The sequence below is a fragment of the Halichoeres trimaculatus genome, unplaced genomic scaffold (assembly GCF_033239565.1).
Source record: "Halichoeres trimaculatus isolate MK-OKI-2021-1 unplaced genomic scaffold, fHalTri1.1 fHalTri1_scaffold_10, whole genome shotgun sequence".
Taxonomy (NCBI): Eukaryota; Metazoa; Chordata; class Actinopteri; order Labriformes; family Labridae; genus Halichoeres; species Halichoeres trimaculatus.
The window spans coordinates 11,518,395-11,532,532 of NW_027437187.1; the positions used below are offsets into that span (position 1 = coordinate 11,518,395).

Sequence of the window (14,138 nt, forward strand, 5' to 3'; positions counted from 1 at the left end):
GCACATATAGAGGGATTATTTTTCTTTTATAAACAACGCCGGATGCAGAAGCACTGCAGAGTATAATGGTTTGTCAACTGATGTGGAGGAGCTAACCACCCAAAAAACACATTTTTAAACTAAATATCAGCACTTAGACGGATGGCGAAATGCTCCCAGGTTTGTGAAACAGCAGTGAGTGGACAGAAGAGATCAGCAAGTGGACAGATATTAGGTGGACAGACGTTTATATGACTGCATTATCCGTGGACACTTACCAGACTGTGATATACCAGGATGCAAACTAGGGGTGGGTACCGAGTTAGGTACTTTTATAGGCACCGACCGAAGTCTGTCAAAAGTACTGGGTATCGATTTATGTAAAACCAAAAGGTACCATGTTTAGGTACCTAAATGCATCCTTGTGACTGTGAGGGAGTGGAAGAGTAGGTCATTTTCCATGCGTGACATGAACACAGCATTGCAAGGTTGTATACTGAAGAATAAATATGTTCAATTAATTTTTTAAAATATTTCATTATTAAACAAATTCATATTTTTTACCACATAAACACAAAAAAGTACCGAAACTTGGTACCATTGAGTACCGGTACCGATTGCCAGGTACCGGGCATCTGTACCGTATCGTTTCAAATGTGAAAGGTACCCAACCCTAATGTAAACGTATGTCAATAAATCAGAAACCCTCCCAGACCAAAAAAACAAACAAACAGACTGCTGAGTCTGAGACCCGGTTCATAGTAAAAGAACCAAAAAACTACGTCCAGAGTTATTTATTCACCGCCAGACATTGCTGGTGTTTCAGTGTTAAGTGTGACCCTGTTAACTGGTGACTCTCGGCCGTTAATCACAAGCGGCAACCTCTGGTCTTAGAATATGAGACAATACTGAAGTGCTAAAATCTGCAGTTTCTCGAGTGTTCGCTTGAGGCTGGCTCCGGAAGTACCAGAAGTCACATACACACCAAGCCAAAAAAAAGCCGATTTGCTAATTTTAGTACCGGCTCCCACTGTACGGGGGTTGAATTTTTTTCTAACGCGGCCGTTCAGAGGATATTTAGATCGTGAGCTCCCCCAATAAGTGGCACAGCTGAGGGTCACGTGACAGCCGGCACCCTATGGCTGTAGGCTAAGCCCTTGCCACTACCAATATGGCCACTATAGCCAATGTGCTTCATTTTCTGTTTCAGAAACAGACGGGTGACATCAGCGAGACTACATCCATGTTTTATACAGTCTATGGTTAAATCACTGATACTGTCGGCTGAGAGTCACCAGTTAGCATGGTTGCTATTAACTCCAAAACACTGGTTGCTCTGTGACCGCCAAAACTTGATAGACATTGCCTCTGTTGTATAGTATTGTTTCTAAAAACCACAGAACAATCGTACATTGTCATGCTGATAACAGGTTGAATTTAGTGTTTAAAAAAGCTAACTCGTCTGAATGAAAGGAGCTAAATGCTGCTTCTGTGGTCAGGATGCGTGCACATCTTTATGATAACGTAAACTGATAATCCCTCTATAGATACACAGTATGACAGATACAAGGAAACCTAACAGGTAATGGGGAATTATGTGACAACTTAACATCTCACGAGAGAAAGAAGTCTGGGTTTCAGCCCAAATTATGGATGAGTTTTTCAAATATTTAATAAAGATGTATTCTGATCAGATTAAAATTCATGAAATCTGTATTGATGAATAACTAATGCTGTTGTTCAGAAATGAAGAGCTGGGTTTCAAGAAATGTTGGAGTTCCTAGTGTGAGTTGCACAATGTGACAGTGTGATATTAAAGTTTTAAAAGAACATTCAGCTGCTGAAATCTCAATCTTACATCCTCACATTGTTTCAGACAAAGAAGTTTTATTTCAACAAGATGCCAACAGTTTCTGAGCCATGTCCTTGGAAAATCAACCTGAACAGAGTCAACAGAGCGGTTTTCTCCTGAGCAGCACAGACACAAACTCCTGTCTGACTACATCTCAGCCTCCAGTCTTTTCCTCTCTAAGTGACGCTCTTCAGAGGGAACTGCACGTACAGAACAACACAGTATGGTTTGGTTGTGAGAAAGAAACTCGTCAGCCGCGTCGGTTTCCTGTCTGATGAAAGTATTACTGATGTGCCACTCGGTGAGATCCAACCTATATCTCGTACACAGAGAGTGAATCTTTCTCACCCTTCTTCTGAGTCAGCCTGATAAACTCCTCCGGGGTCCTGCTGAACAGCAGATATTACTTCACACGTCCTGATATACTGATCTGAAAAGCATACCTGTTTGTTTACTGCTGAATCACACCTAACATAATTCATGGTTGCAGTGAGATTGTGGGATTGCAGGTGATAAAGGATGACTGACAGGTAGGCCTAAAACAACAAACTAGCAAATGATAAATGTGGCACTTTGTGAATGAACAGATAGGTAATGTTCATCTATCAGAGGGACTAGTCATGCTTTACATTTCCTTATAAGCCTATGGGCTGTATAATATACTTCATACCATTCATTTATCTGTCTGAGCTGAACTCTAAAAGCACAACCTTCTTGCTATTTATTTATTTATTTATTTATTTATTTATTTATTTATTTATTTCTTGGCTGATGTTTATCTACGGAGGGCTACAGGGCAACTAATGGCCAATAATGGAGATCAACCCTTTGTCTGAGCCCTGTTATTTATATCAAGAGTAAATCAAAACAATGCCTTTATTACCAAACCAACCCCAACCCCTTTCATTTCCTCCACCGCAAAACTGATTTTGATAAAGCAACAAAAACACCCAGTTGAAATCTATGATGTATGCCAGAAAAGAAGCTGCAATTCAGCAGAAGGAACAACACCTCAGCTAATGCTTCAAATTAAAAAGTGTCACCTGGATAACACTGGACTCAGCCTGAGGGTTGCTGCTATAATGCTGATGATTTTCCTGCATCATTGTGTAATCTCTGTGTTAATCTGATTGCTTCCAAAAAAACATTAGCATTGTGCTTTTTTAGGAGATTTTTTTGAAGAGTTGAATATGCAGCAATGCAAACATGTGAACTGTTCCTCAGTCCAGGAGCATGTTTGGACTCTGTTGACTGTGCTGGCCCAACCAGACCACCCACTTCTGCAGGGGTGGCTTGAGGGGCAACATTTAAGTTTTTTCAACTTTATTGTGTTTCATTTAGGGATGTCCTGTTTTTTGCCCCCAATACAGTGATGACTTTTTAAATACTTAACATCTGCCTTAACAGAGTCCTCATCTGAGTCTTGGGTTCACAGAGACAAGAGGTCAGAACGTAAAGCTGCACACTTTCTGTGTTTTAATAATGATGAATAGTAAAAAATATTGATTAAAATTAGTGCTGGGCAAGTTAACGCGTTATTTTCGCGTTAACCCCTCAATCTTTTAACGCCGTTGAATATTTTATCGCACATTAGTGCATGTTGCTCACATGCTTTTATTTTGTAAATGTCTGTTGCTGACCGCGGTGGAACCGGAAGTGAAATTGGCCGAAAAACACGATGAGTAACCAAAACAAGCATGGAGAAGAGGGGCAGCGCCACGGAACTTAAAGGCGCTCGCCGCTTAGTGTATCAGTCCACGCGCACAGCGTGCCAGATATAAACAAACGCAGGTAGTCTGCCAGGACGAAGAGACACGATGAGAACTAGAGCCTTATTTAGCGGTGTTTTGTGTGAAAGTAACGCGCTGAAAATTCTCTAAAGCGTGAATGCAGACCGATATCAGGTTTTTTGGTGGGAGTCCGTTTATTTGTGTTTTTGGTCAAGTAAAATATGGCCCCGTCTGAGTGCAGAGGAAACCGGCAGAGGAGCAGGGAGGGGGTGTGTGGTGCGAGCGCTCTGGGCTTCTGCTGCACAAAAACACTGCTGTAGGGGTAATTTCTGCCCTAAACCTCGTGATAGGACCCAACTTGTTCCATCCTGGAGTATCACTTTAAGTCCCTGACAGTGGCAATAAGCTTTAATTTTGTATTTACATTTTGTAAATTTGATTTGCACTAAATATGTGATTTAACTATTACTATATAACAAGTACTGATTTAGTGTTTGCATGACAGATGTTATGGCACTTTCACAATGCGATTAATTATGATTAATCAGGGAAATCATGCGATTAATTACAATTAAAAGTTTTAATCGTTGCCCAGCCCTAATTAAAATATTTCTTAATCTTATTAGGTATATTTAACGCAGTCTAACTTGTTTTTGATGTTAAAGTCAACTAATTTTACATGCTCCCCTGTATGAGCACCCCTGAACTTGTGTGCAAGACAGCAAACTTAAATCTGAAAGTGCTCATTTAAAATGGTGCATTAGTGTTCAGCAGCAACTTAAGCTTAGTGACAACTATGAGAAGCTCAAGGCTAAAATGCAGATCACCAAAACATTAAAAAATGCATACTTTGTATCTGATCACTTGAGATCAGTATTGGGGCATCCCTGGTTTTACTGAAATGCCCATCCCTACAGTCTAACTTTCTAAAGGCTGATTTATGCTTGACATGTCCGCGGGGCCACACGGCTTTGTGCAGACCAGTGACGTAATTTTCGCATCTACACCCCCTCGCGTGGTTCCTTTCATGTGTAAAATTTCTGGGCCGCACACAATAGAAAATTTCTAACCTGACCGACAGAGACGTGCGGACAAAATGGCGAAAGAACAGGATCTCCTTGTAGTCAAAATGCAGAAATATAGGCATCTGTATGATTCTTTACTCAGAGATCACCATGGTAACCGAGTGGTAAAAATTAATTGTGTGAAATTGCGGCCACTGTAGGCAGAGAGGAGAATTGGAGAACCTGGAAAAATCTCTGTGACAGATATGTCTTGTCTCAAACAAAGGCAAACTTCTTTGGCGCTCAGTTAGTTCTCTGGTAGACATACCCCTGCAGTTTGGGAATGGACACCAATGGACACAGTGCAGGGTGTTGAAAAGCATAAAAGCCTAAACTGTTCTCTCAAGTGGATCTCCTGCATCTGATTTCTCAAGTCAAGTCCATGCGGAAAGCAAAACCCAGTCTTCACACTCTACTTTTTTGGCAGAAATGCAATACTGAAGAGATGTTGGTCTTCAACACTTAAAAGTGCAACAAAAGGAAATGTGCTATATTTTAGGGTTGGCAGAGAGAGCAACCGCCAGCTTCTGCAACACATCCCAAAGCTGATTTAAACACAAGTCCTGATTCCTGCCACTAACAAAGCAAACAGCCAATCATAGCCCAATCTTCTGGTGGCCAATCTGGTTTAGAGGGGGCCCTTGCCATCCCTGGGCACTTCTCTGCACACCTCTGTAACTGCCAGTTCTAAAATATATCATTGATCTTGCCGCTGAAAGATGGAGTCACAGAAAAGAAGTGTAGCTAATCCTGTGTCGCAAAGCCAGTGCTTTAAGTCATTCTGCAAAACATTCAACTCAAAGACTGTTTGTGTTTCCTTATGTGTAATAATCAAACGTTAAGTAATTTTCAGTGTGTCTTAATCAGATAAATTGAAGAAAGAATAAAGGAATGCACAAAACTGCAGTTACTTTGGTTTCTTTTGACAGATTTTTGGAAGATTACTAAAGCATTGTGTCCGACTGCTTTTAGGTCTTTTATATTCCTCGTTCCTGGCAAGTGTGGTAAGATGTTAAATTTAGATTTTGCTTCTCAGTCCCCAAACATCGAGCCGCTCTCCTGAAAGCTTCACTGAAACATGACTTCATGATCTGCATCCTTCTGTCAAGGATAAGAGCGATGAAGACTGGTGGAGGAGGTGTAACAAAGTCATCAAGCTTTAATCTGGAGAGGTTACACTTCTTAAAATGTGAGCATCACACCTCCTCGACCTGACAGGCGAAAACAAAAGTACAGGAGTGAGTTTGCAAATGATCTCTTCTGGCGCCTTTCCTCTGCGATCCAGAGGTTGGAAGAGAGCAGATGTGAGCGAGGAAAGCGGGTCTTTAACGTTAACAGAAAGCGAAGTCGCACTTGATTTAATATGTAAGCTCTGTATCTCCAGGGATGATCCAGCAGTTTTGAATGTCCACCTACATTAGTGTTTTTCTCCTCACTCTACGTACCGGCATTATATGGTATTAAACTCAAACATCTTTCAGGGCAGCTGGCAGAGGGAAACAGACTAGTTTCTGTGTGCAGATGTCTCGGTGCACCTGTGTGCTACAGCGACACGGCATCTGTAGCAGAATGATGTAAGTATGATCACAGAGATGGGGTATCCTCAACAGATAGACTCACAAGCTCTTTGTGCAAGCAGTGACATCCACATCAGATCTCACAACACAGCAATACTCTTTGATGACACACCATGCACACAACTTAGCCTGCGACACACTCATAAATACACACAGGGTCTCAGAAATCCAACCTCCACCCTGCACGCTCCTCCTCTTCAGCAGGCTGTCAACATAGATCAACTTGCATTGACTCATGAAGAGACTACTAAAAATAAGACTTGTACTTGGCAGGAAAGAGACAAACAATGAAGAACACGGGATAAAACACATCATCACCTGTGAGAAAGCAGATCGTCTGCGTAGACACACTGACAGAAAGTACAAAATGCGGCCAAGAAGGAATTCATGCTTCTAATCAATTTGTTGTTCCTCAAAGCCACCATGCTGTTTGGAAACAGCAACTGCAAACAAAAGTGTTGAAACGTGCACTGTTTCATAACCTAAATCTCCTCCTCACTAAGCCTCTGCTTCAGCACAGTGCAGTGTAACATGGCACCAGTCAAAGGCGCCACCTGACACCATCGGCAGAGCCAGGACTTCTCATTCTGCTTAGCTAGCTAAAATAAAATCCACTCTTACACTGAATCCATTTATCATGTTTCATGTGTGGCCCTAGCATACTAAGCTATACTGTAGGTACATAGCATCAAATATAAAATGGTAACTTCTTGTCTTCAAACTGTTTCATTTTTAGCTAAAAAAAATTTGATTTCATTGTCATCTTAGGAAAATATAAAGAGCCAGAGTCTGCTACAACCATAACAATGTCAATGCTCTTTATCTGCCGTGTTATGAAAAATGACACTTCCCAGTCTGCTCCTCTCACTGGTTACTATTCTACCAGAGGCAGTCTGACCTGGAATCATATATAAAATGTTTAACTTTACAATTACAGATCAGGAACAGACTGTTGGGGACAGTCACATAGTCCTATTAACACCACACACTTAAGGATCATTTGTTTGGACTGATAATCAGTTACAACATGTTCTGTTCAGGTCACACAAAACACAAGAGAAACTTCTGTAGCTTTGAGATCAATTTGATATTTGGGCAGCATTTCAACCCCAAGGATATTCTTCAAAGAAGACACACAACTCTGTGAGAACACAAACACACCTTGTTATTCAAGACTCAAAACTTCTTTCCACACAACATAGAGCTAATGAATGCATCTGTGCAACCTGATTGTTATTTTAGAAGTACAGGAACAGTCAGTGCCTGAAAACCTTAATATTTCCATACTTTTACAGACAAAACAAAACTTCTGAGTCAGCCTCCAGTTCAATGAAGGGGGAAACTGAAAAAGTGTATTTTTTATTCAAATCAAAGTCCATTTGGTTTGAGGGTTTCTTCAGCCTACCTAATGCTGTATTATCCTGCACGTCAGTTCTGCAGTCTGGTCTTATTGTATCAGTGACAAAGCAAAAACACATAAACACATCAGCCTCTGGCTGATAATGTAATCTGGCACCAGCTCCGAGGACTGAGCAGAGTGAAGGGGAGGAGTGTGCCAAACACTCCGGCGGCTAAATTTACTCACCCGCTGTAACCCTGAAGCCTATGCAGATTCTATTAGTACTTCAGAACAGTTCAGTAAACCATCAGTCGGCCATTCTCCCTGTCCAAAATGAGGGCGCTTTGTATCACACAAACACCTCACAACAAAAAAAGGAACTGCACTTTGACAGTGTGGAGGGTGTAAAATGCTGCTTTAAAAAATACTGATAATGGTGTTGATTAATTCATACAGGTGTGTGCATGTTCTTGCCCCACATTACATCCTTTCCCTCATCCCTTGAGGATGTTTCTTACTCATCACCTGAGAGCAAGTGGCAACCTCCAGTCTAAGAATATGAAACAATGTGGAAGCGCTAAAATCAGCTGTGTCTCGAGTGTCTGCTTGAGGCTGGCTCTGGATGTACCGAAAGTCACGAACACACCAAGCCAAAAAGCCGTTTTCAAAGCAGAAATTAGCTTATTTACAGCCTGGTTCAAAAAACATCTCCTGGCTGAATCGCTAACTTTATACCAGCACACACTGTACGGGAGGTAAACTTTTTTCCTAACTCGGCCCTCCAGAGGATATTAAGATCACAAGCTCGCCCAATCAGAGGCACAGCTCAGGATCACGTGACCAACAGGCGCCCTATAGCTGTACGCAAAGTCCTTGCCACTACCAATATGGCCGCAATAGCCAATGTGCTTCATTTTCCGTTTCAGAAACAGATGGGTGACATCGTGGAGACTACATCCATGTTTTATACAGTCTATGCCTGAGAGAAACAAAGTTCCAAACTTGACTCTGTACTGGGAGTGGAAAGGGGTGCCAGTCTGGTACCATGACCAAACAGTCTTAAATACCAGGCTTCACTTCCTTTACTGTCTGAGCTACCTGTGCGATGATATAAAGAGCAAGTGTAGTCCAAGTTTCAAATCAAAAACATTCATTTGCTGTAAGATTTTTGAAATGAAGATGATTTCCATTAAAAATGCTCATCACATACAGAAACTTAAATTCATTAGGACTGAGGGTTTAATTAAGAACATGAAAGGGAAATACCCTGCTGTCTGTTTGATGAATGAATGTCCATGCATTTGCATACATTAAAAAAAAACTGTGTATGAAATTACTGCCTAAGTATTGCACTCTAAGTTTTAGAAAGTATCACTATCGGCTTAACTGTGACTTTCCCCTGAAGTCAGATTAAGTGTTTTCTGAAGCCAATTCACCTTTATTCCTCTGTTTCAGCACCAAGTACTGATGTAACACCCAACATGATGAAAAAAGTGTCTTCCAGAGTTGTTGGGTGGTTTAAAATAAATTACAGGGAGTCTTACTGTTCAATCTCAGTACAAAGATACAGAAAATGCTGAAATCTGATGTACTGTAAGTTACTATGTACACATGGGGCTGTGTGTGTCAGCAGAAATGTATCTCTGCATCTGAAATGATGTTTTCTCTCCCTGCAGTATTAATTCAATCCCTCTGATTAGTCGGATGTTCTCAACAAGCTCATCTCAAACAGTCTTACTCGGCGATCTTTGATAAACTACGGCCTTATCAGTCAAAGAAATGGCGTTCTCTCGCGGTGTATCAAGCGTTAGAGGAGCGCTGGCAGAGCAGCGTTCCTGTGTTAATCATCTCAGCTCTGCAACAAAGAGCATATTTTTCCTAATTCCTCCCTCGTTGGGTTAGCGAGTGGCGTACTGTCCCATATAACACAGGATACTGAAAGAGTTTGTCCCACTTCTTAACGTGTGTTGACTCACTGTTGTGTTGCTCCGAGGAGGAAAGTTACATCATGGGAGGCCCAAGTGGGGATACTCTCAATCCTGTGTGTGTATAACTTTAACATTTTATGAATGAACTGAACTAACCTCTCTCACTGATAGTAAAACGTGCTAATTTGGTGGCTGTTAGAAGGTGCTTACTAAATGAAACGGGACGTGAGAAAGCTGATCCAGCTCTGACCTGAATACCGTTGTCAGACAAATGACCCAATCTGATTCTGAATTTGGGTTGGACTTTAAGAATTGGCCAGAGAGGGCTATAAATGGGGCAATGATGCAAATCTTACATTAAAATGGGACACTTGCTATCAAAGGATTGGATACGTCACTCACTTTGTAGTATCTAAATACAGCAACAACCAGAAAGGCTTGGACAGGACTCTGTGATGTGTCTGTGGGGAGCTTGCTGCGACTCTTTCTCTTAACTGTGTCTCGCTGCTGTAGCAAGTGCATCTCACACAATGAGGGATCAACAGAGTTTATCTTATCCTACAATAGGAAACATTCATCTCTCACAATCACCACTTCCTCTTTTATCTTGTGAGGACTTCAGCTAGTAGGCAGAGGACCAGTCTGCAAATATGTTGATGTGTATCTACTGGAGTTATTTTATAAGAGAGCTACGCAGATTTATCATTGCACTCCACAAACAGTGACAACAAGATAGAATAAGACACTCTACACAAACTTCTGCTCAGAAAAACAATGCTCACATTACAGCTGCAGCAGTAAAAGCTCAGAGAGGATGGTGTGTTTTAGAGGTTGACCAATATGGGTTTTTTGGGGGCCGATGCCGATGCTTTCCAAATTTGGGCAGCCGATGCTGATATGCAAAGCCGATTTTTCCAATTTGATATTCAGGCCGATTGTTAAATAAATATATATTTATCACATTTTTGTGAAACGCAGAAATTTCTGAGCAACTAAAAGAAATCTATTACAAGTCGTGTCCAGTCCTCTGAACATTTATTCAGCTTTCAAAACAATGAAATATTTTGTCTGAGTAAACACACAATGTAACAAGCAGTAGTAAACATTCACACTCTTCTTAAAATGTCAAAAAAGAAATTTAAACTTATTAATATAATTTGAACAAAAGTATGTAATGTATCCAAGTGGTTCCACAAGTTTGAGGTGCTCATCTTTTTTGTGCCTGACTAAAAATTGCGTCATTTTATACAACGGATCAAAAATCGGCTTTTTAAAAGAAAATACGGCCGATGGCCGATAGAGACAAACCTCCAAATATCGGCCTGATATATCGGCCGGCCGATATATCGGTCTACCTCTAGTGTGTTTTATTAGCAGAGAGTAACACGGCCTTGGGCGGCGATGAGAAGCAGACCACAGAGATCTGGTCAGCTCAGTCCTGACAAACTTCAGAGCAGTTTGTTTATATTCATGACTCTTTGTTTTCATGTTTACCCTGCACAGACTCAGGTGGCATCACTCCAGGCGATCCATCAGGTGTCACACATGCAGCTCAGCTACACAACTGTTACACTCTGACTCATGAGCAACTGTTGAAAGGAAAAAATCACTTTTCAAAACATGAGCTCGTGACTCAGACATTGTGTTAAAGCTGTAGCTAATTCTAATGTTGTGTCTTAAAATCACTGCATTTCCCAACATGCTCCACAGACTGAACTGTGTGTGCATAACTGCTCACTGAAAGGCAGATTTTCATCATCTGCATCAAAGGGGAAAGTTTCCTTGAGGTAGTTTGAATCTGTTCTGTGATGCGGCTAAAAGGGTTTAAGGCTGAGGAGGTGAAACTGTGTGGAGCAAACACGGAGAAACAGAGGAAAATAAAAAGCAGGTGGTCACAGTAAAAGGAAAAAAAAGCTTTAAGTGCTGAAAAGTTTCTGCTAAATATGAGTAACCGATGATGGATGATGAACTGGACTGCTTGATATTCCTACAGAGTGTGTATATCACTCCTCCGTCCTCTCAGGAGGCTTGGAGCAGAAACTTCGCGCACACAAACACCACTCAGTGCTGACCTTTGATGTGCTCGTTGACGACGCTCTCCAGCCGGTCCAGCCTCTCGATAATCCTCAGTGTTTCCCCTTTACTGTCCTCCTCCAACTTTCTCTCCGCCTCGCCGCCGCTCTCCCCAACTTTGGGACCCCCGTTGGCCACATAGTTGGTGATCCAGCCGACGTAAAGGAGACACACGATGTTGGTCATGCCGCTCAGGATCACACATGTCGACACCAAAGTTTTAGTTCTCCTTGTGCACAGCATCACGACATCCCTCCATGGGCTTCTTGTTCCCGACGCGCGCAGGCAGGTGGATGAGGAGAAGACGCACTCGAGAAATGTGTCCAAACGAAACTACACCGAAGCGATGCTGTGCAGTCACTCAGCTCCTGCGCTCTCTAGTCCCGGCACAGGCATCGCTAAAAATCCAGGAACTGGGGCTTTAAAAGCTTTCCTGCCGTAATAACAATAATTCTGATAATAACAAGAACGAGAATCCCCGCTGAGCAGCCGGCGACTCAAGCTGCGCTCAGCCGCTGCAAAGCTGTCAGGCGCTGCGCTGCAACCCCCCGCCAGCCTGTAGTCCTCATACAGACCAATAGGAGGGAGGGGGCGGGCTCTGCTGCGCTCTGCCGGCCCCCTCACAGCGAGAGTACACAGAGGCGGGAGGAGGAGGGAAGAGGCTGTCCAGGGGAGCTGATCGACCCGAGCAGTGAGTGATAGGTAATTGAATGGAAACAGGTGTGTTTATGCAAAGAGAGCTCTGAGTGTGTGCTGATTTTAAGATGTGTTCTTTTATACTCCAGGTCCAGGTGTGGCAAAGCACATGTACAATACCTGTAGCAGACTGCAGTGAGGTTCAAACAGCTGAGACACAGATTTTCTTGGTTTGTGCCAAAGGGAATCAACCTCAAGGAATCTTTAAATCTGACAAACTGACCTCACCATTTAACCCACAGCAGGAAGATTTTATTCTTACTCAAAGAAAAAGTTATTTTGAAATATTTTACAAATATTTCTCCTTTATTTAAGAAGTGAATTTGAATTTCCCTCCTCATCTCAAATGTGATAATTTAGGCACAGTCCCTAGGTGTGTGTACGTGAGTGCAAGTAAATATGTATGAACTTTATGACTTTGCTCCGAGGTGCCTCTCATGTGATTCACTTCCCGCCTCCTTGATTTCCTATGAACACACACACACACACGCACACACTCACACATCTTATCACTGGCCACCTAAGGTGCCTACCTGTGAGCTAAAGTAACTTCTGAGCTTCACACCACCAACAGATGGATCTCGCAGTTAAAGCCTCTGGGCTGCTGCTTTCATCTTTGTCTTTCATCCACTGCTTCACCAATCTCACACACACTCACACACACACACACAGACACTCACACACACAAACACACACACACACTGCAGATACACACGTACACACACACGGTCGTGAATCGAAAACTCTCCATTCACCCAAGAGCACTCTGGCAGATTCAGCCGACTAGCCGGGAGTATAAATAATGCATCAGATCTGAAATATTAAGGCTCTCTGCTCTATGCTGCTTTCAATCTTGTCTCACTGACTATCTGTCTATTTGTCAGTCTGTCTGTCTCACTGCCATATTTATTCTCTGTCTCAGAAAAGATACAAATGTGCTGCATGAGAAGGACATTTTAAACTTTAATGAGATTTTTAAACCTGCTTATTATTTAACAACCTGGGTTTGACTGAAATAAGCTGCTCATTAACACTTAAAGTGAAGTGGCCAAGTGTTCGGGATATAGGCTTTTTATGTGATTGAACTGTCATCCCTTCAATGTCAAAGTCCCAAAGGTGTAATGAGATTTGCGGCTGTGAGGACTGTCTGGAAAAACTTGTGTTTGTCTGCGATGAAGACTATGTTTCCCATGAGCACTTGCAATCACTGTCATGAGGACATGACTCCTACTGAGGTGTGTGTTTGTTTTAAAGAAAATAAACTCAGTCTATACCAGGCTATTTAGTGCTACTCACAAAGCGACACTCTGAGACATGTTGGTAACGTGAAATCTTAAGGTATTTCAGTATATCCCCTGCATGAGGGTTGGGATGACCTTTATCACAAATAACTTAACCCGTGTCTTAGCCCATGCTCTATCACACTCTTGTTTAGCTTTCTTTTGTTCTTTTGCCTTTTTTCTTTTTGTCAGTCCAGCTCCAGTGTCCATCATTACTACAAAGTCTATAGATATACTTTAAAAAAAGTTTTCAGCAAAGAAACAGGACAGATCTTTCTTCTCACTGCAAAACATTGTGGTATTACAGACTTCAGCGTGCCGTAAATTAATCTGGTCCTGGACTTAAGGCTGTATGTTTTCCGCGCGAAATCAGACGAACAAGATCCACACTGCGTCCATTCCCAAACTGCAGGGGGCGGTGTATCACAAACATTCGTCTACCAGAGAACTAAACGAGAGTCAACAAAAATTGCCTTTGTTTACAACAGTGTTTCTCAATCCTGGTCCTGGAGGACCCCTGCCCTGCATGTTTTAGATGTTACCCCACTCCAGCACACCTGATTCAAATGAATGGCTCGTTATCAGGCTCGAGCAGAGCTTGATGACGAGCTGATCATTTG

General features: G+C 42.1%; 1 protein-coding gene across 1 annotated transcript in view; it reads right to left on the reverse strand.

Annotated features, from left to right (window-relative positions):
• The window catches only part of LOC141796416 (polypeptide N-acetylgalactosaminyltransferase 18-like), a 217,857-nt gene extending 205,815 nt beyond the window's left edge, over window positions 1–12,042 (reverse strand). Inside the window, exon 1 of the mRNA XM_074677517.1 lies at window positions 11,542–12,042. Within this exon, the coding sequence (XP_074533618.1) occupies window positions 11,542–11,785 (244 nt within the window). The 5' untranslated portion in view covers window positions 11,786–12,042. The remainder of the gene's footprint in view (window positions 1–11,541) is intronic.
• Between the last annotated feature and the right edge of the window lie 2,096 nt (window positions 12,043–14,138).